This window comes from Trematosphaeria pertusa (genome assembly GCF_010094035.1).
Source record: "Trematosphaeria pertusa strain CBS 122368 unplaced genomic scaffold BU26scaffold_4, whole genome shotgun sequence".
In the NCBI taxonomy this organism is placed as follows: Eukaryota; Fungi; Ascomycota; class Dothideomycetes; order Pleosporales; family Trematosphaeriaceae; genus Trematosphaeria; species Trematosphaeria pertusa.
In genome coordinates this window covers 1,560,856-1,582,071 of record NW_022987215.1, presented here as the reverse complement: position 1 = coordinate 1,582,071, position 21,216 = coordinate 1,560,856, and the positions used below count along the sequence as shown (strand labels likewise).

The window sequence follows — 21,216 nt, the reverse complement described above, 5'->3', positions numbered from 1 at the left end:
TGAAATATGAAAAGCCATGAAATGTGGCCTGGAGGAAATGCCATGGTGATGTTGTCGAGCTTGGACCAGGAGATGACTAAGCAAACACCAGTTGCCGTGATTGGAGCTCGAACTTTTCGAGACAGCTCCATCTCCGCAAAACATCGTCAAGGCCGACTAACTACCTTCTACACCCCATCATGGCCTTCCCTCAGTCCCTCTTCCGGTTTGTCGTCCCCGCGGCCTTCGCAGTTGGCCTCGCGCAGGCCTCCATGTACGACGTGAAGGGCGGAACCCGCGCCGTCATCTTCGACCGATTGTCGGGTGTGAAGGAGACCGTGGTGAACGAGGGCACACATTTCTTGGTGCCGTGGCTGCAGAGGGCGATTGTTTATGATGTGCGGACACGGCCGAGGAATATCTCGACGACGACGGGAAGCAAGGATCTGCAGATGGTTACGCTCACGCTGAGGGTGCTGCATCGGCCGGAGGTGAAGATGTTGCCCAAGATCTATCAGGTCAGTTCTATTCCACTTGGTCTCTTAGCACCCGCAAATGCATTGGATACGGATAATTCTATTGAGTCTGGAGGACCCTGATGGCGAGCTAACATTAATTCAGAACCTCGGTCTTGACTACGACGAGCGAGTCCTCCCCTCAATTGGAAACGAAGTTCTCAAAGCCATCGTCGCCCAGTTCGATGCCGCCGAGCTCATCACCCAGCGAGAAGCCGTCTCGAACCGCATTCGAACAGACCTGCTCAAGCGCGCCAGCGAGTTCAACATCGCACTCGAAGATGTCTCCATTACACATATGACCTTCGGCAAAGAGTTCACAAAGGCAGTCGAAGAGAAGCAGATCGCACAGCAAGAGGCGGAGCGCGCACGATTCGTTGTTGAGAAGGCAGAACAGGAGAGGCAGGCCAACGTTATCAGGGCTGAGGGTGAAGCCGAGGCTGCCGACACGATTAGCAAGGCCGTTGCAAAGAGCGGTGATGGCTTGATCCTGATTCGAAGAATCGAGACTCAGAAGGACATTGCGCAGATGTTGTCAAGGAATCCGAACGTCTCCTATCTGCCTGGAGGTGGTAGCGGCGGCGAGGGTGGAAAGAGCGGCGGGAGCTTCCTTCTGGGCTTGAGGGGCTAAGAGCCGGGCGGAAAGATGTCCAAGAGGAGTATTTGGGATATGGGGGGTGATGCATGACCATGCTCCTCGTGGCACATGTTGTATAATATCAACCACGAGCATGTTACTTCTCTGTAATGTAGGGAATCATTCTCCTCTTATAGTCATCTTGCGTTCCTCTTTCGCTATTTTGACAATTTCTAGTCCCTCTATATTTGCTGCCTCTATCTGCTGCCCGCATAGTCCGAGGTCCATCGCTTGTTATCATCCGCGAGATCCGAGCTACCCTGGCTAACCAGCATGATTAAGCTTTTTGCGTTGACCAACTCATACCACAATTTTCCCCTCCTTGCGGTCGCCGTAATAGTTCATCATACCGCCAATCACTCTCTCACGATGACGTCACGTACAACTCCTCTTCTCCAGGTGGTGCGATAATTCGTGTTAGATGAGCTGAGCAAAATCCTCACCAAACCTCTCTTATATTATGCCCTTTTCCTCTACGTAGATAAGTAATACATATAAAAGACGATTATAGTGCGGACCTAGAGGTAAGTTATAAAGAAAAATTAATATAAAAACAAGAAGCAGGAGGCTAAAACATGTAGAAAACCTCTGCTTAGCTCATCCGACACGAATTATCGCACCGCCTGGTATCATCGGAACTTCCTGAAGCAGCACCTATCGCGCCTTCTGCTGTTCCAGGAGCAACAGTTGCTTTCACATCTACTTCTGCCCTCTACACACCATTTACATCTATGCCCGTCTATCGATACCCGTCGAAGATACAATCATCTTACAGTCCGCAGAGAGGCATATAATCGATAGTCTTCAGCAGCATCGATCGCTCTCAAATTAAGCGGAAATAGGCCCAGCAACGGTACCATTGAAGTGTAAGCCAGCACACCAGCTCCCGAAAATCGACACGAGGATCCCGCTCCAGTATCCCAAGGAATAGAGCTTCTCAACCTACCAATACTTCATCTCGACTCTACAATATCGCCCTCGCATGTTGCCGTCCTCCCAGTCCAGTACCAACCCGGCATACACCTACTCCGTGCCCTCCATCATTCGACCGTACCCCGCTAGTCCCGGAGCGAACGCAATGGCCGACACGAACATGGAGGACCAGGGCAAGACTGAGGTGGTCAACCTAACAGGGAGCTGCTTCTGTCGTCGTCTAACGTACAAGTTGAGATTAGATAGCAAAGACGATGCGAGGACTAGTCTCTGTCACTGCAGCAACTGCAAGAAGGCGTTCGGAGGAGCATTTGGGCTGACGGCAAAGGTGCCATTGCAGTCGTTCCTCTATACGAAGGAGAGTGGGACGCCCAAGGTATGCTAAGCCTGCGAGAAGAGAGTCTAGCAGATTTAGACTAACGGCGAGTAGATTCATTCTGCAGACAACGGATCGGGTTCTATCATCCACCGCGAGTTCTGCAACACCTGCGGCAGTTACATCTGCGAGTATGGAGTAAGTCATCCTTCTGATATGCTACCGCAATTCCTAGTCTGCTGAACCATTACAGGATGCTGTAAAAGACAACTTTCGCTACATCGCAGTCGGTTCTCTCGACGATCCATCCGCCCTCCCACCAAAAGGCGAATTCAACTGCATCGAGCGCGAAAAGTGGATGCCAGAAATTCCTGGTGAGGTGACCCGGTTTCCTAAGCTGTAATCAGTCTTGCATTGCGTCGCGTCATGTCGTGCGTGGGGACACGTACGTATTCTTGTTAAGCAATGGGTTGCGCACATGTTAGGAGTACAGTTCACCACGGCCCCGCAAGACCGAAATTGTGAGTAATGACGCTGACGGTCCATTAGATGTATTCCACAAGCAGAAGATCAAGGAGTGAGAGGAAAATTGCATCAATAGGGATGTGGATGAAGGGTAGGACTTGTCGAGATCGCTAGTAGTGTTGGGGGCTTGCGTAGACGCATGGAGGCGCAGCCTTGTTCAGTGGATTCTTTCTGCACATTTGATCAAGGGCTAAGGAAAGTTATCCACTCTTTCTCTCAATCCACTCAAAATTTCGGTCTATTTGTGCGTACCCGGCTTCAGACCTAGTCTGGCAGAAGAGGCCTTTGGGCGTACCTAGACTCAACTGTGGCGCTGTTCACGTGCCTGTTGCCACACGACAAGCCACACTCCAGGCACCAGACAATCGAACCTTGGGACTTGAAATCCATTTGTGCCTTGTTCCCGCCATCGCCCTCTTCAGCCTGCATCAAAACGCAAAAATCAAGGCATCATTTCGCCACACCAGGCATCCACGCATCCCATGCACAGCCCCCGTGATCTGCGTCAGGCATCAACCGCCGACCCCCCGACAAGTTCGCCGCACCGCCACATTTCTAATCAGACCTCACATCTCGCCGTCTAGGCCAGCACACCCTCATCGTCCTCGCCGACGTCCCGACGTGCAACATGTCGACGGTCTGCAATTGGCACACGGACTGGCGAGCGGCCTCGCGGCCGGCCTCAGCCTAAAAACACGGCTCGCAGGCAGACACGTAACACGGTACCCAGTGGGCACGAACGCGCCAGCGCGCTGTCACATGCTGTGGTAGTGGCCAATGGGAGTGGTACACGGTACACCATGGGGTGTATGACTCCTCGATGTTGGGCAGAGCGAAAATTGCCGCAAGCACTTTTCGCCTCTTTTTGTGACTCGACGAGATGGTGTCAAAGGGGCAGGGGGAGGGTAGAATGCGAAGGGCGGCTTACTGTGCGAGAAGAGAAGCGCGAGAGCGGATGGTGCCGGAAGGTACTATTATGAATAAGAATGAGTTGTGAGAGCGAGTGTAAGCGTCGGACTTGACGGACGAGAGTGTGGCTCGTATGCCCATCGCTGCTAGGAACTCCGGCTCCGTCCGGTATACGTATGCAGATGGCGAACGAACGCCGGTTTTCGCACTCGATAGAGAGCACAGCCCCCGCATATTAGACTGGAAACGGATTTCTCGTTCGCGCACAGAGGATGGGCCATGTGATCGTATTGCGCCATGGTACCTGCGCTTTGTAGCTTCAGCCGTGTTAGGCAGCCAGAGGGCGGTTAGGTACCTAACTCGCGCCCTCAGGCTGCCTGATCCTATCAAGAGAGCGCCGTAAGGTGCTATACGAGAGAGAGCGAGCAGGCTTCGATCAGGCTTCGATCAGGCATCCAGAGCCAAAACGAACTTCATGTCTTGGAAAGGGTGGAAGGATCCGGATTATACAATTTTCTCGATTGGGAGTAGTTCTCTATTAGAGCAGCGAGTGACTGCTGTACACAGTGGGAGTACAGAAAGTATAGTATCGTCTATCGTAACGTATGGGTCCAGTCTGAATGAGTGAAGTACCGTCGTATCTCGTGATGCGTATTCCGGACACGCTTGTAAAGGGAAAGGGAATAAAAGCAATATGTTCAGTAAAATCGGAAGACGCTCAACAAACTATATACAACGAGAGCGTCTTCTTTCTGCCAGAGAAAGTAAGTTGGATATCAAGCTTGAGAAAAAGAACAGATAAAACAGATAGAAAAGAGAAGACAGTAGTAGATAGGAACCCAAGCCGTTGGATACAGTTCAACACCGTGCTATGCATCCTGAAACGTCGCCTATCCCGATACCCGCCCGCATTAGAGATTCAAGTAAGGAGATATGTCGTACAGTAGTGTGGAGCCGTGGGTCATACCGTCGTGAAACCGAGCGTACCCGTTATAATCGCCGAGATGGGAGAAAAAGCTGACCGTTATCGGCGGGCGTCCTGGAGAGCCATGACTGCTTGCTCGAGCTGCCGTAGCCGCGTATCCTTCTCCTCGTTCTCGCGGCGTAGCCGCTTGATCTCAGCGCGAAGATCAGTCTTGCCGCCCTCTTCAGACATGCCCGCGTCGGAACCGCGCTTACGCTTCAGCGAGTCTTCTTCCGGAACGGTATCGACGAGGCGCTGGTAGGGAGACTCGGAGTCGAGGCGACGTTCAGGAAGGCTGTCCCGGGAGTCCGGTCGCGGAATGATAAAGTTACCCATATCCATTGACAGACTTGTCCTCCGGTGCACGCGACGGATGTGCTCGGCAAGGTTCTCTTTCCGAGTGAAGCCGGCGCCTGAGCTACGCTTGCAATCGGAGAAGGGGCAGAAGAGCGACTTCTTGGTGCCACCGTGCATCTTGTGTACCTCGCGCTCGTGACGCAGGAGGCCGCCGCTGTACGTGAAACCTTGCAGCTTCTCGCAGCCTCTGACGTTGCACTTATACGGCCGGTCGTGCTTGTCCATGTGTTTGCTATGTGACGGTTAGTATCGGTGTGTAGAGGATGAAATGAGGGTAGACATACCTCCACTCGCACTTGCGATCGAACGTTAGGCTGGCGCACTCCTTGTACTTGCAGATCATCTTATTTTCAGAGTTTCTGGGTGGCTCCTCGGCACGCTTGAAGGCGTGGTTCTTTCGAGGAGAATCTGGATCGTCGCCATCTTGCGAAGAACGATCCTCTGATGGATGCCGTGAGTGTCCGTGCGAGCTGACGATGGAAGGTCTGCGATCGACAGCGGGAGATAGCAGAGGCGACTGCGGCCCCGACATGCTCACTGGAGTAGGAATATTCGCGTTGGAGTTGACGGACGAAGTGCGCTCGTGAGTGTGTCGCATGCCCTGGGGAGCGTTTATAGACGAAGTCTCTGGCGGCGGGCAGTTTCCCATGGTGTATGGCGACGTTGCAAAGTCAGAAAGATCCGTGTAGAGGTTGAGGGAAGAAGCCTGAGGCTCTTGGGTGGGCTGCGGATATATATTGCTGTACGCGAAATCGGGTTGTGGCGCAGCGAAGCCTGGGCTATCCGCGCTCCCGGTGACTGTTACGTGGGGAATATTTGTCGTCAGATGACTGCGCGGCCTCTGTGGCAAAGACGACGGAAGATGCTGCCAAGACTGATTGAGATCAAAGTGCTGGGGAAAGACGGTTAAAGCTGTGGCGTCGGTTGGGTTCTGAGGCAGCGAATTAAGGATGCGGTTATCTGGCTGCAGCCCTGGGAACAACTGGGGGTTATATGTATTCAGGCCTGGCCGGCCGTTAGCTAAACATATTCCCGGATCCACAGGCTGAAACCTATCGTATAGTGCCCATGGTGGAATGTGAGGCAGGCAGACGAGCGGGTGAGTCAATCGCTGTGGCTCCGACTTACCAGATCCTAGTCGATTTGTGATCGGAGCCGAGGCACGTGACAGGCCTTGGCGGGCACTAAATTCCAAATTGGTCGGGTGCCAGGTTTCCGTGTTTCGCAACCTTAGTCCACCACTGAGGCCCATACTCGCGCCGCCTGGGGAGAGCTGCTGCTGCGCTTCAGGTTGCGGTTGGATACCGGCGAGCTGGCAGCCGAAGTTGAGGTCTGCTATCATTAGCACCCGAAACGTTTCTATTTGGGGTGGCAAGAGACGGCATGAACTCACAGTCGGTCGATCCTGGGGTGTTCCAATTCGGAAGCTGGACGTTCTGCAAGACCGCAGCCTGCGGCACGCGAGGGTTTGCCCTTGGAATCGCACGGCGAGCATCAGGGTTGTTGTCATAGTACATCCAACAGACACCCCACAAGACAGCGAGCGAGGGCTTGATCGTCCAAGGAAACGACGTACAGACGGGTCGCGGCTCGCCGGAGAACTCCCTGAACCAGTCGAGTAGTCTACGCTGCTTCTTGTCGTGCCCGCCAAGGAGCAAAGCCTCAAAGACCTTACGTGCCAACGCGTCGATCAGCTCTGCGCGAAGCCGCATGAGCAGATGCTCGTAGTTGGCTATAAAGGCCTCGTCGATGTTCAGTCCAACTTCTTGACCTTGAATAACCAGCCATGCATCGTCGTACGTTTCCCTGGCGGCGTAGAATACATTGATACTATCATGCACTCCGACTAATAGTTGGATGATTTCGATCAGGGAACATGCATCGAAGCTCATGGCTGTGTTTTGTTTGAGGAAGAGCATATCGTCGCTCGCGATAGCGGACAATGCGCTTCCGGATGGGCTGAGCTTCTCGTCGACGGAATTAAGCATGCTGTTCCGAAAGCTTAGCGGGCTGAAACTAAACAGCAGGATCTGTTTATAGAAGACGTACTGTTGCACCTCTCCGCCAGATACGTTTTGAATCGTGGGACTATCCTGCCCCGGGGTCTGCAGTTTCAAGCTCGGCCTGCTCTTCAGGGCCCGCCTCTTGCAAACGCGATCTGAGGCATGACTATTGAGTTTCCTGTCCTGAAGCCCAACTCGTGACAGCCCCTTTGCAATGCTCCTGATGGCCTTCGTTTCCAGGCCGAGGCATAGCTCTGTGCCAAGAAGGGATGGATAGTTCGAGCCCTGAAGGCGAGGCTTGAGGCGGCGACGAAGCTGATTGACGAATTGCAGCACCTTCAGGGTCAAGAAGATGCTTGGCTGCGTGCGGTGTTGGATGGCCATCGCTTCGTGAGAAGCACAGTAGGGACGTAAGAAGCGACGTAAGGGATGGCGATTTCTCGCCCGCCGAGGTGGGCGAGTGTATATACCTGCGTGCCATGCCGGCGAAGCAAGGCTGAAAAGTGCCTGAGGACGACGAGTTGACCGCCTGCGATCCCGGGGTGGTGCAGAACGCGACAAGCCACAGGCATTGTGATTGGCTGAATCAGCGAACACCGCCACGATTACGGCTGAGCCCGAAAACACCGGCCAGCTAGCGCGGACACCAAACACCCTCTTCATCCTATCGTCACCGGGATGTGGCGAGGGACAAGTCTGCACATGATATCGATGCGAGGCGCAGCTGTTTCCTCTGATGGCGCCCATGCAGGCATAATAGCTGAAGGCCCATCCCGTATCATCGACTGACCGCCGCGGTTTGGTCGCTGCCTTGAGAGGCTGCCTTCCCTTCCACATCCGGTCATTCACTCATGCGTTCCATGAGCGTTCGGATAGCACTGGACAATCGAATGCCGGCAGCCTGCCTCCGCCCCGACTTAGAACAATCCGGATCGATGCCATTTGATGCCTGGGGACCTGCCGAAACAACCTGGAACACGGCTCAGGTAATGACGTCTCAGTCCTGTTTGGAACACCCTGACAGCCTCTGAGGCCGCATTAAGGTTTCTACTATAAGCAAACATGCAATGCCGGTCACCTCTCTAACTCTCATGCTCTCTCAGCCTCGGTTCCGCTTTGTTTGGGCGATGCCGTTATCCGGCTCGGGCTGTGCGAGCCTTACTGCCCCAGGCTCCGATACCCCTTGGACACGAGCTGCTTCACTTAGTATCTGCAAATTCGACCCAGTAATTAAAGAAAGTTAGAATCATGAAGCCAACGTAACGTCGAAGTTTCGCTCCAAAGTCATCGGTCCAGGCTTCCGTTCTCCAAATGAAGCGCGAATAAGAACTCAAAAGCCCGATCCGCGCATGTTTTCTTGAACCTCAACTCTAAGACCATTCAACGGTAAGTTCCCCTGCACTCGCCGCTGAGGTGTCTCCCTTCGCTAAGTGTTCGGTGGCTACAGTAATGTCCGCAAACAAACCCATACCTAGCTAAAGCTCTGACTTCGCATCACGTCTTTTGCGCAAGTTCATTAAAGCCAGATCATCTTGCGTAGATGGCAGATCAGGATTCCGCCTCGCGTATTGCTTTTGAGGAGGCAAAGTCAGCGCCTACAGTTGAACTTATGGTCACCACTTCACTGAAGAAGGAATTGATATAAGCTTCCTCCCATTTCGGGGGCCAGCCTTGCGCTAAAGTTTACAGCACCATGTAACTCTTTCCCTAGGCTGGTGTCAATTTCTTTCCATCGGGCATCCGTCATGCGAAAGTCGGATGGTGCAGCGGGCTGAAAAGCTCACGGCAGGCCTTACCTTCGTAGCGAACACAAACATCGCAACATCGGGGCGGGGTATGCTGTTGGGTAAGAGCAGGCCTGTGAGAGGCAAAAGGAAACGAGTTCGTGAGTTCCACATTGATAAAATGTAAGCGAGGTGCACAGCCTCAAGCTGTATCTGCCCTTCAATCCTACTGAGAGCTCGAAAATGCAGCCTCGCAAGCCTTTCCTCCTTCTCGCAATAGTTCCCTTGCTCTCCCAATGCCATGAGCATGTCATCCTCGCCGACTGCACAAGCAATTCCGCAATCCGCCTATCGCACATGGCCTACTACTCGGGTGCGCTGTCTTCGACTCCTGACACCGTGGCAGTTGTCCCAACGCGCTGGAACCAAACGTCTTCATGGGCGAGCAACAGCTCCAAACCCATCTCTGCAACTTTCCCCGATGCCGTGGTATTCGCAGCAAATCACTTAGCCATAACGGCGGAGGGTGAACTTGCAGGCTTAGCCACAAATGGTTTTGGCACCTTTGGCTGCTGGAATTATCATGTCAAAGCTTTGTATACTTGGTATGGCGGGGTCGTCTGTGACGCGGTTTACGACTGCAATCATTACGGCGCGGCTAGTGATGTTATGTCACCAAATGCCACAGCCACGACTGGATCGGGCCCGGGCCCTATAGACACCGGTGCTGGAGACCGCAGCTCAAAGAAGAGTGATGATATTGCGTTAGGAGTTGGCATCGGCATTGGGGTGCCTAGTCTCATTGCCACTGTCCTAGGTGTATGGTATGCGAGCAGGCGATACAATCTGGACTTCCATTATGGGAATACAGCAACAGAGGAGCAAAGTGGAGACGATGCGGCGGGGAAAATCTAAGATGCAGACGAGTTGGAAGAGGAAGCTAAAAGGAGGAACCGGTGAGGACACGGGTTGCAGGGTTCTATGAAAGGGACCTCTTAATGGACAATAATTCGCGATTAGAGTGCCAGCGCCGGTATTTTGATCGCTCAGAAACAGAGAGTAAGTCTCTCACTCTGCTCTTCTAGCATTAAGTATTTCTCTATGCTAATCTGGATCAGGCTCGAATATCACCATAGACGCGATTTGTCTCTTGGAGATACATCTAGCCTTACCGCCCATCCGGTGAAGCACATCACCTTACAAGAAGCGCTATGCACTGAAGTAGTGCCTCTCTAGCGCGCCCCAGATCGTCCAGCCTTGTGATGAAAAAATCCGACCTCCTTTGGTGTGACCCGATGACTGCAAGTACACAGCCTCCTTCTACTTCGCCATCGCGACCCTTCTTGAGCTGAGCTGCGGCAGAAGAGAACAAAATCGTCACACCATGGAAAGAGACTTTCGCCCAGAAGCGCGCAGACTCTATTACGGGTTTCTAAACAATTTCAGTAAGAGCCTACCAGCGGTCCATTCTCGGGGCCCGGCATCGCAGTATCCGTTGGGCCTGAAGATCTTCCGTCCCATGGCTTCGGGAGCTTGCGCGCATGAACCGATAACGTAGCTTTCCCTGCCCTCGAAACTTCAAAAGAAACTGGACCAGCATATCGGGTCAGCCTGACGGACAGATCCGGCGGAGTTTCTGTCGAAGACGGAAAACTTACTGCCGTTTCGAAATATGATCGGGAGTGGGTGTTGCCGAAGTTCTGTGGGGAGAAGTTTGGATGCCTGAGGCTCGGCTGGACTTTCTCGAGGCAAAAGCATATCCGAGGGAAGAGTCTCCAGGCGAGGCAGAGTCCCAAGAGATTGGGAATATCAGGCAGTGAAGTGGGGCTGGTGATGCTTGGAAGGCATCTCACGTCGACGAATCGGAGACCTTTGCCAGTAAGGTCCGGAGGGTGCGTCTAGGCAACTTTTCAGCCTGATGTGCAAACCTCGCGTTGGCCTACCATTTTCCCCCGAACTGCGACAGAATCTCAGCTCAGCCCCAGCCTGATGGCGGCCGCACTACACTTAAGCAATAGGCTGCGTCCACTGAATATTTAGGAACCCTTATCGTCCCGTCAGCTATGTTGCGGAACCGTGAGTTTGTTTTGACTTACTCGCTTCTTGATAGAGAATAAAAAACACAAACGGAGTGCGCAAGGCTGAGACTCCCCGCACAAAGTGATCAGCGCTCGTTTTTCAGCTGTCCACGAAAACACAATCAACAAGGCTCGCAGTGGTCTCCCTGAAGAAGCACCCCTTTACACTTCTCGAAAGGATGGAGTTTCCCACACTCCTCTCCTGGCCTCTCCCACTGGATCAAACACTATCTACATACTTCGACGTGGAATGGGAACTTTCATGCAATGCGTCCGCCCTCTGGACCCCGCCACCTCTATCCGCCCTGGACTTTTCAAAAAATTGCACGGCCGTTGTCGATTTTATGTACTCCATGTTCACCAACCCGTACAACGCACCCAATATTGTCCGATACGTCCGGGGTGCACTGCCGTCTGCGATCAGATGGCAGCCGACCAGTGGCCAGATAATGGATTGGTTCATGTGCTCTCAAGGCAACGCCTGGTACCACCGCCGTGGTGAGCTTTTTGACAGACTTGTTTCAATCCCTTTTTCGGCTTGTCAGTCAGACGTGTGTGCTCTCGTCGACTGGTCCGGCGATGCGGATATTGCTGGGGCCGGGGTAAGGACTGTTATCAAAGTGAAAGATTCAGAACAAGTTACATGCTAATAATACTGCATTAGATGCTATCGGTATACATTACCGAAGCTTCTCTCGTAACAGCCTTCGTCATCGTGGTTGGCATAGACCAGTACAATTCCCGGTCTACATCTTCGAGCTCTGCGTCAACGGTCAAGCTCAAACTCTCCAAGTACCGCGAGAAGCAAAGTGAAAAGAAACAACCGGCACCTCAGCACCGCAATACTAGCCTTCCCCTACCTAGGCTCATAGTCGATGGATTCATCAAGTCAATAGATACCTTCCTCGACGCGGTTATTATCTTCGCTCTTTCGATCGCATCCGCCTTCTTGGCTGGTGTCGCTTACGGAACAAACTACTCGCAGGGCCAATCGTCGCTCGCGAGTATGTTCACCACTTTCCCCGCTCTCATCATAATGAGGCTGTCATTACTTTATGATCCTAGCTGGTCTAATCGCACGTACCGCTACTATTTAACGACGCTACTTATTTCTTCCGAGGTTGTCGCGGCAATTCTGTCAATTATGAGGTATTCATACGACCCCAACAAGGAGAGCGGATCAGTTAAGCTGTTATGTCAACTTCCAGTGCAGTACCGGATGCACTTTGGTCTGTCCATTGCATTTCTTCTGTGTCTCGTCGGGGCTCTCGTACATCTCGTACGGGTATTCGCTAATTCGAAAAGGTTGAGGAGGCTTGATTTCCGGATGGAGATTGGTGTAATGGTCGCGACGATGTGCATGATGTGGGCATATCTGGGTATATTTGCTGCCAAAAGAATAGCATCGACTCGGCGGTCGAGCATAGATAACGAATGGGGTTTCGGTCAGAGCCTGGCATTGTTCACATGGGCGGCGCCAATCATCACGATAGTCGAGCCACTTCGTGCCGAATTCTGTAAGTTCCTTTCTCTATGCTACATTTCCTGAGCCGGTCCGGGGATCGAAGATTCAACTATAGAGTCTGTTGATTGCAGACCATGAGGCTCACATAGAGCCGTGGAGAAAACCTATGCCCGGCTCATACGGCTTGCTGTGGGGTGTTTAATCCTCTGATTGAGGTGATCTAGTGGCTTCTAGCTAAGAGAGTCGTCCTGCTTACCTTTTGCGACAGATAAATATGTCAGGATTGTCTTGAAAGCATTCATTGGCATCCCCGTGGCGACCAACCTCAGCAAGGAAGACAGTCATAGCGATGTTGAAGATGAAGAAGCGTTTTGTCGGAATCCAAGCTAGGCGAAGGACACATCGCAGCCTGACCAAGCCGAGCAGCAGGACCGGGTGATGCGTTGGAGGCAACTCTGCTTCAAGGAAGGATTCAGATAGCTTCGGATTTAATTCAGTGCTTCCCTCTATCGTTTCCTTCTCCTAATACATTACCAATGTTTCACGGACTCCTCCCGTAAACATTTCCGTCTATCCGGCGCATCTTCAATTCCAAGTCTCGTCAACACGCACCTTAAAACATGCCAGCCAGCTTCATGAAAGACCAACCAGCCAAACCGCGGGACGAACAAGATTTAGGCCCACAGAGGATGCCGCAGCGCAAGTCGACACCCAAGCGGCAGTCTGCGCTCCACGTCAGCTTCCACCATCGCAAACACGATAACCGAAGCTGACGAAGATGTAGATCCAGGCAGGACACTTGGGACGAACCAGGGCAAGACGATAATCGTATAAGTTCCCGACGAGCCCTGATCATCGCTTCTGATCCACAGGGGAAATTCCCCGGTTTTCGCCGACTAGCGTGTGCGATCTACACACTTACTTCACGAGGATCCACGACGCCGATTATCTTCTATTATCTACTTTTCACATATCAGCAACTCAACCGGAACCCTCAGACACTGCAAAACATCCTAGGAGCCGGGCTCCCGATCATCAGCCAAGGGAGAAAGTTCCAAAGGAGAAAGACAGTCCCGAAGGAACGAGAGCAACCGAGCAACCGCGTGCATCCACGGCGAGACACCCCGCAAGCAGCTTTCCAAGGTCTCCCCATTCCCACTCCAAGACCTCCACTCCGGAAGCTGTCCAATCGACATGTGTAAGCAGACCCCAGCATCCCGCTGTCATACCGCATGCAGCCATTAGCGTTCGCGCAGCAGGCCATCCGACGTAGCGCCCCGGGAACCTAAGATCAACAACACGGTTAGTGAAACGGTAGAGCCTGCGCTTATCTCCACCTCTTCCCTACTCCCGACCTCCAACAACGACAAAGGGCTCTGTGTATCTTATTTCCGAGCAGAATTTCCGACGAACCGATGAACCGACGCCCCTACCAACTCGTCCGTATATTCTAGCGCTTCGGGCCTTGGCTACAGCAGAAAGCTCATAGAATATAGATATCAGCATCTCCTTGTTCAGCAAAGGAGGGACGCGCAAACGCAGTCAAGAATCCAAGAAAAACTCAAGCAGCAGGGTGTTGCGGGAGGGAACTGTCTTGATTTCGAAACGCTGATTAATATGTAGAATCGCTTCGCGTTCATTTCTCAAGGCCGATTAATGCGAGGAATGTGGTTTTGGCCTTGAGAAATTCGCCCGCTCGCTGCTGCTGACTTGATGGAAAGACGATCCCATGAGGGATAGATAAAATGCTGCCAAGGCTCACATGCGTTAAGAATACTGACGTAAGACAGTTGCCGGAGGGAGATCCTCTGTATCATGCCGGAATCTGGATCCTGCCGGGAAAAGAAAAAGATAAACAGAGCGAAAGAACCAACCGTGGATCCAGGACTGCCAAGATCTTCCATCGCTGTGGGCCGGGCGGGCCGGGGGCGACGGCGCCGGTATCGTGAAGGGAACGGGTACGCGACGGGCTTGAGGATTGTAGTAGCTTGCCGGAGTTGGTGGTTCGGTACCTAGGTATGCCGTTCTCCCATGTGGGGGAAAACGTCCGTAGACTGACCGACAGGTATAGTAGCAACTTTTTTTACAATTACTCATTTCCCTTGTCACTGATTCTTTGGGATAATCCAAGCGCCGGCGAGAAAGCCAGCGAGACGTCGATGCCAGAGGCAGAGCAACAACTCCGGCCGAACGACGACCTGCGACAGCGCCCACAACAAGCAATCCCTTGGCTGAACGGCGGCTGTCGAAATGCCGCAACCGTTCCGGTCCATTCTATCCCATGGTTCACACCATACCATGCGTCTCCCGAATCGAGCGCTAGCGCATCCCACTAATCCCCATTCGGCAACCAACCACCCAAGGGAGCAGCGGATCGGGTCTCCCCCGTACACTCCGACACCACCGCCTCGCCGCTTGAGCTAAATTTAGAGAAGCTTGAATAAGATTACCTTGTTTCGCGGAAAAGCCTACGCTTGGTGCTACCGCTAGATGCGGGCTGAACAGGTACGGCATGTGCGCACGCGCGGGCCTTGGCTGGGCGTTGCAGATGATGTTGCTTGAGAGGAACTGAGGTATCATGACGTGGGAGCTCCTTCGTGGGCGGTGGTAGCTTGGGGATGGGCTGTGATGGCGCGCTGGAGGCGTGCGGCAAGGTAAGTACTGTTTACGTGCCTCATGAAGCTGTCTCGGGCCGTCATTGCCTTGTTCCCTTCCTTTTATCTCGTCTCTGTCGCCGGTCTCGAGTTTCTTCATACTCTGTTTCCATCATTGTTTGCTTGTTCCTAAGGCACATTCTTTTGTTTCCTCTGCAATACCCGTTTCTCAATCATGGAGAAGACTCCCGCACACGGCGTAAAAGTCGAAACGCCATCTATGCCCTCGAGGGCACACTCCCGGCAGAGTCCGTCGTTCAGACAGTCTTCACCTACCCTGCTAGCCGCCCCAGAGGATATTTCGCGTTCGGCATCCATGTCGACACAAGAAAAGTCGCGGCCAGCATCCATGGCCACGCCGGAATCCACCGCCATAGGCCTTTCCAAGTGCGCAAAAGAATCTCGCCATATCTCGCTCCAATCCATGGTGGACTCCATAGCCACCGAGGAAGCCTATTTCGGGCTCAACGAAACCGCGCCGCCTATGCGGCCTATCAGCAGGAACAGGTATTCAGGCAACTCGCTGTCCACGCTGCTCCATTCGACTTACATCTCCGCCCATGACATCGCGCGATACAACCAGAACGATGGACCTACTGGACTTCCGAATGCTGCCGGAGTGGACCAACCGCCGTCAAAGCTTATTGAGATGAGCACTATGCGGGAGATTCTGTTTGTGGGTGTTTGCGCCGTGTCGCATCTCATGACGCAGGCTGCACTGGGGCAGGCTTTGGTTCCTATCGACATCATTGCGCAGACTTTCGGAGACGTCTCGCCCGGGCAGCTATCGTGGTTCATCGCCGGGTACAGTCTAACGGTTGGAACCTTTATCATGATCTCAGGACAACTTGGCGACATCTTCGGCCACAAACGCGTTTTCGCTTTCGGTTACGGCTGGCTCGGCATGTGGAGCTGCTTCGCAGGCTTCAGCGCATACACCCACAGCCAGATCTTCTTCGATGTGTGCCGCGCCATGCAAGGCATCGGGCCGGCCCTGCTCATGCCAAATGCGCTTGCGTTGTTTGGCCGAGCTTATGCACCGGGTAGCATCAGGAAGAACATCGTTTTCAGCATCTTTGGGGCGCTAGCTCCGGCTGGTTTCGTCATTGGTGGGACGTTCGGAAGTCTATTCGCACAGCTGGCGTGGTGGCCATGGTGCTTCTGGTCCTTCGGTATCACGGCCTTCGCTCTCTGTGCATTTGCTCTTCTCGTCATCCCCCGCGCCCTCTCCGAAAGGCCGGTCGTCAAGCCGAAATTCGACTGGACGGGGTCGTTACTCGTGGTCGCAGGTCTGGTCCTCGTCAACGTGGCTTTCAACAACGCCCCGCTATACGGATGGGAGATCTCGCACGTCTATTTCCTCTTGCTCATGGGCCTGATGTGCCTGGGCGGATTCGTATGGGTGGAACTACGCGCCGTTAACCCACTTCTCCCTATCCACGCCCTGAACAGCACTGTTGGCTACGTCCTCGCGCTCGTGGGTCTCGGTTGGGGAGCTTTTGGCATCTGGGTCTTCTATACGGTGCGCTTCCTGCAGCACATTCGCAACGAAACGCCCCTCACCGTCTCGGCGCATTACGCACCTGCCGTTATCGCTGGTCTTTTAGCAGGAGCTTTTACCGGCTTCATGCTTACGCATACGCCCGTCAGCTTCGTCATGATGGCCTCGATGATCGCTTTCCTGGCAGGTATCTTGATCGCGACTTCCCAGCCTGCGCAGCAGATATATTGGGCGCAGACGTTCGTTAGCATCGTCATTATGCCGTTCGGCATGGATATGTCGTTTCCCGCCGCGACTGTCATCCTGTCCAACCACATGCCGCCGGAGCATCAGGGCCTTGCTGCGTCGCTCGTGAACACTGTCGTCAACTACTCCATCTCGATTGCGCTGGGGATAGCGGGAACGGTCGAGGTGTACGCGCCAGGCAGCGACGATGTACTGCGGTCGAATCGCAACGCGCAATACGCGGCTATCGGGCTGGCAGCTATGGGTGTGGTACTTGGGATCTTGTTCTTCGTGAAGACCATGGTCAAAGAAGGCTGGCAGGTCATGGCGCACTGAGGACTGTTTCTCATTTCAGGACTGTTCCGTTCCTCTTGTCTCGTCTCTTGTCAGCGCCGTCGCACCACATTCACACCTCTGTGTTCTGTCTTAGCATGCATACTCAATGCCAGCATTTCCTCTCTCTTTCCTCAGTCGCTAAGTGACCTGTATATCTTGTTTGCCATTGGTGTTGACAAAGCTCTCGTATCGGAGTTGTGATGTATCATACTTGCAACATCAAAGTCCTTTTCGCCGCTATATACTCAAAAAGTATCAGCACATCGATTAACCTCGACGAGCCGCCCGTCTCAACTTACGTTTTATGCACGGCCGAGTGGATCGTCGTCACGTGTAACTTGACAGATAGGAGGTTCGGGTTGTCGCCGACATTACCGAAAATTATGCCGCCACCTCCTATATGATACGTCTACTACATATGTTCCTGCAGTAGCTGTACAAGGGAGATCAAAATGATTGCACTTGGCGGGGTTGAAAATACGACAGGGTGACGTCAGTCTCTCTTCATTGCTCGAACCTCACTTTTGATGGGCTTTGCTCGCCGACCTGTGGAGGCGCGTTCCATAACCTTGGGTCGTGAAATTGATATAAAAATTGTTCCTGGTATTGTGCTGGAATCTCAGAATGTCAACGGAACAGACGGATTCGACCGATCAATCACTGAACATGGATTCAATGCCAGTACGCAAGGTAGTAACCAACAATGTGGCCGGCGAGCCCGAGTCGACCAAGAATAAAACGCTGGAGACCGGTGCCGGAATCGTCCAGGTACCTGCTGAACCCACAGTATTATTGCGGCGAGGGACTGACAGGTAGTAGAATTTCGCCCCGGTACAACGCGTCTGCGCTCACCTCAACGCGTTCCATTGCTATGCCGACGATCCGACTCGCGCACCGGTAGAAGCGAACCACTACTGTGCCCATCTGAACGACGAAGTTCGGCAGTGCATTCTTTACGATTCTCCAGAGCCGAATGCGCGCATCCTCGGTATTGGTATGTGCATTCTCCTCCTCCCGTCCATCAGTATATGCTAATTCAGCAATCCAGAATACATGATAACGCCGCGCCTGTTCGAAACGCTCGACGCGGAGGAGCAGAAACTTTGGCACTCGCACGTCTTCGAAGTCAAGTCAGGCATGCTCTTCATGCCGAAGCCGACGGTAGTGCCAGACGCCGCGTGGGAAGTCGCCGAGAACAAGGAGATGGAGCAAGTCATTGAACTTTACGGCAAGATCTTCCATCTCTGGCAGGTCGATCGGGGGGACAAGCTGCCCCTCGGTGAGCCGAAGTTGATGACGAGCTACACGTCTGCGGACAAGATGCCAAACTGCGAGAAAACGATCGAGGAGCGGGACCAGAGGTTCGGCAATGATTATAAGCGCAAGCAGAAGGTTCGAGAGTATATCCAGGAGCCGAAGATCCATGAGAACGCGGATTGGACGTGGAAAGGCAGCAGGCAGGGCGATCTTGGACATTAGAAGCGTCATCCGTGGCTTAGTTGACCCTATAATCATGTATATTGGCGCTCGTGGAGTCTTAGCGCAACGGCGTTCGATTGAGTGTGAGGTGCACTGGAGGGACGAACAGCCCGGTTGGTCGGACATGGGAGGTGCAGCCGTCGAGCACGTAATTTTCTCTTTAGACAGGAAGCTACGGCTTCGGCCTTTCTTCCTCGATGCGAATGAGGCACATACTCTCTGCCGCTCAAGTACCATTTTGGAGTGAGCCCTCTACTTCTTGAATGCTCGCTGTAGCCTTCGTCATTTCTCGGCCCATCAGCTTGCCCAGTATGTCCTTCTCCTGTGTCGGCCTGTCCTCGCGGCCGCCATCCCCGTCATCTTCACTCGCGGAAGTGTCGCTTGCGTCCGAACGTTGGGCTTCGAGCACGCCGAGACCGAGGTCCTGCGTGACGGTCAGCTTCTATTCAACAAGCGCGAGAAAGCCATGTACTCACCATCTCAATATACTGCCCCTCCTCCTCGCCGTCCGCTTCTTCTATCACCTTGCCCTTCAGCGTGCCAGCTTTCTCCTCCGCCTCCAGCTTCTCATTCGCGGCCTTCAACTTCGGCAGGAATTTCTTCAGAAAGGGGCGTATGTCTCCGTCGAGTGCCTCATCGCCCAGTTTCATGACGGGCTTCTTCCCTCTGTTGGCTCGCAGATTCACGACGTCGGCCTCGCCGTCTTGCCATTCGGCCTCCGACTCGGAGTCGTCGCTGTCCTCATCGCTTGAGCTTTCAGAGCTGGGCGCCTCACTCGACTCAGAAAGTTCGCTCGAGCTGTCGCTGTCGATATCGCTCGCATCAGTGGATTCCTCAGGCACGCTCGTGGGGATGAGTGCCGAGTGATCCGATGCAGAGGAGTGCTCGGAAGAGCTGTCCGAGAGCTTCACGCGCTTGCGGCGGTGCGCGTCTTCTGCGAACCGCTCTTTCGTGGTGTTTTCCGCAGTCGAAGCGTTTCCGTGAGCTTTCATGGGCGCCATGGCGACTCTTCTCGGGCTGTCGTGGGCGTCGGATCGTGTTTGTTGCAGCCGGTCTCGAGAGCCCCAAAAATTTGAGATGCGGGCGCGGGCGGGGTTGCTCAACCCCTGTCAGACTCGCCGGACCGTGGAACGTCACTCAGGCACGCAGGCTACTCTAGTCTCCTCAAAGCCTGCGCTTCTCCACTCTCACAATCCTTCCTACAAGAATAAGACGCCTCCAATAACCACAGCGCATCAATCAGCTCACACGTCACCCGCCAAGCGTCGTGGGCTTGGTTGGCCTGAGGCCAGCGCTGGGCGCGTCAGCCGGGGTGGTGAAACGGGGGTTTGAAACGCAGAACGGGCGGCTGCAGCTCCGCCGCTGACTTGCGGCAGCATGGGGGCTTAAATGTCCGTAGCCCCCCGGCCTGCCTACGACTTCACCTCTTCACCGGCGTCCTGTCAAGCTATTGTCGTCGCCTTTTGAGTCGTCCTGGGTGCTTTTCTGCTCGGCTTGGTGACCAAGTGCGAGTCCCGACAGCGTCGTTTGCAGGAGAAGCGTGCGTGGCTTAGCGTTGCGGACCGGTTACAGGGGTTGTGACCTGATATCAGAGTGTGCAGGTGAGTGAAGGTTTTCGATATGCTCTTTGCTACTGCCTCGCTTTCTCTCTTTTCACTCCTTCGCACCTTTTGATAACCTAGCGGCCTCCTGACTGGCTGGGACCATCTCCCGCCTCGCCGCAACATGGAGATGCCCTGCGCTCGATGCCTTGTGCCTACACCCACATATCACAATTCCCCTATTCACCTCTATTCGAGCCTCTATTCAAGTGCCTCGTTGTCTTTTCTGGCCCCTGTTTGGTCCTAAACGCACAACCCCTGTTAAGTTTTGGTACTATACGCCTTCGTTCGTACACCGCCATGAGCCTTTCACCTACTTTCACTTCTCTTCACCTATCTTCTTCGCCACCCAGCCTCCCCTTTACCAACTGCGTATGACGCACAATAGGAAGCGCTCAATACGCTTCTTCCTATTGTGCGCACACTCGCTAGCGACGGGTACAAAAAGCCTCTCTTCCAGCTCCCACTTCCATTTCTCTTCTTCCCACAAACATCCCCGACGTCGTCTGTGACCTCAAGCACTTCTTCCATCTACAATCTCCAATTACTCCTCCCAATCCTTCCGACGTCTTCATCATGGCCGAGGCTGCTCGTCTAATCGGCATGCTCCAGGCCTCCGCTGCTCAGCAGCGTTCATCACAGGGTGGTTACGCCAACCACGACCAGTACCGTGGCTACGGCACCTACGACAAGAACTTCACCTACGGTACCTACGGCAAACCAGCAGACTGCGGCGGCTTTCCGGCCTTCTCCTCCTTCTCTGTCTCGGTTCCGGTCCCGGCCACCAAGCAACCTGCTCCCGTGAAGGCGATTCCCGCTAAGCGTGAGGCGATTCCAGTCTCCTTTGTAGAGGCTCTCCAGCAGGTGGCCAACGGTCAGCCGCTTCCGCCACAGCCCAGCTCACCCTTCAGCCAGGACTTCAAGGTTGGCTTGAACAAGGTTCTCTCGACCCTTAACGCCATCTTCCCTGCAGGTGGCCCGCTCCCAGCCCCCGCTCCGCAGGTCAAGGAGACAA

The 21,216-nt window shown here is 53.7% G+C and overlaps 8 protein-coding genes across 8 annotated transcripts; 6 read left to right on the top strand and 2 right to left on the bottom strand.

The window, feature by feature from the left end:
* The first annotated feature begins 160 nt into the window (after positions 1-160).
* BU26DRAFT_452403 (uncharacterized protein) lies at positions 161-1,342 on the top strand. Its single transcript, XM_033824795.1, has 2 exons — positions 161-497; positions 601-1,342. Exons 1-2 carry the CDS (start codon positions 180-182, stop codon positions 1,123-1,125), a joined length of 843 nt encoding a protein of 280 aa, XP_033687239.1. The 5' UTR covers positions 161-179; the 3' UTR covers positions 1,126-1,342.
* Positions 1,343-2,224: 882 nt separating this feature from the next.
* BU26DRAFT_421158 (DUF636 domain protein) lies at positions 2,225-2,961 on the top strand (the record flags this gene model as incomplete). Its single annotated transcript, XM_033823395.1, has 4 exons — positions 2,225-2,440; positions 2,495-2,578; positions 2,634-2,754; positions 2,930-2,961. The coding sequence occupies 4 exons, from the start codon at positions 2,225-2,227 to the stop codon at positions 2,959-2,961; spliced, it is 453 nt and encodes a 150-aa protein (XP_033687238.1).
* A 1,877-nt stretch (positions 2,962-4,838) lies between these two features.
* Positions 4,839-7,522, bottom strand: BU26DRAFT_421393 (uncharacterized protein; the record flags this gene model as incomplete). The annotated part of the gene is made up of 5 exons (XM_033823404.1): positions 4,839-5,367; positions 5,420-6,155; positions 6,264-6,467; positions 6,529-7,124; positions 7,185-7,522. The coding sequence occupies 5 exons, from the start codon at positions 7,520-7,522 to the stop codon at positions 4,839-4,841; spliced, it is 2,403 nt and encodes an 800-aa protein (XP_033687237.1).
* Positions 7,523-9,105: 1,583 nt separating this feature from the next.
* Positions 9,106-9,777, top strand: BU26DRAFT_502732 (uncharacterized protein; the record flags this gene model as incomplete). Its single annotated transcript, XM_033826653.1, has 1 exon — positions 9,106-9,777. One exon carries the CDS (start codon positions 9,106-9,108, stop codon positions 9,775-9,777), a length of 672 nt encoding a protein of 223 aa, XP_033687236.1.
* Positions 9,778-10,938: 1,161 nt separating this feature from the next.
* Positions 10,939-12,922, top strand: BU26DRAFT_516899 (uncharacterized protein). Its single transcript, XM_033828442.1, has 3 exons — positions 10,939-11,542; positions 11,605-12,457; positions 12,674-12,922. Exons 1-3 carry the CDS (start codon positions 11,120-11,122, stop codon positions 12,793-12,795), a joined length of 1,398 nt encoding a protein of 465 aa, XP_033687235.1. The 5' UTR covers positions 10,939-11,119; the 3' UTR covers positions 12,796-12,922.
* A 2,786-nt stretch (positions 12,923-15,708) lies between these two features.
* Positions 15,709-17,121, top strand: BU26DRAFT_421750 (multidrug-resistance type transporter; the record flags this gene model as incomplete). Its single annotated transcript, XM_033823427.1, has 1 exon — positions 15,709-17,121. One exon carries the CDS (start codon positions 15,709-15,711, stop codon positions 17,119-17,121), a length of 1,413 nt encoding a protein of 470 aa, XP_033687234.1.
* Positions 17,122-17,796: 675 nt separating this feature from the next.
* On the top strand, positions 17,797-18,600 carry BU26DRAFT_422424 (DUF1264-domain-containing protein; the record flags this gene model as incomplete). The annotated part of the gene is made up of 3 exons (XM_033823456.1): positions 17,797-17,889; positions 17,941-18,115; positions 18,170-18,600. The coding sequence occupies 3 exons, from the start codon at positions 17,797-17,799 to the stop codon at positions 18,598-18,600; spliced, it is 699 nt and encodes a 232-aa protein (XP_033687233.1).
* Positions 18,601-18,713: 113 nt separating this feature from the next.
* Positions 18,714-19,740, bottom strand: BU26DRAFT_253298 (uncharacterized protein). The gene is made up of 2 exons (XM_033821170.1): positions 19,077-19,740; positions 18,714-19,024 (listed from the first exon to the last, which is right to left on the bottom strand). The coding sequence occupies exons 1-2, from the start codon at positions 19,599-19,601 to the stop codon at positions 18,827-18,829; spliced, it is 723 nt and encodes a 240-aa protein (XP_033687232.1). The 5' UTR covers positions 19,602-19,740; the 3' UTR covers positions 18,714-18,826.
* Positions 19,741-21,216: the final 1,476 nt, after the last annotated feature.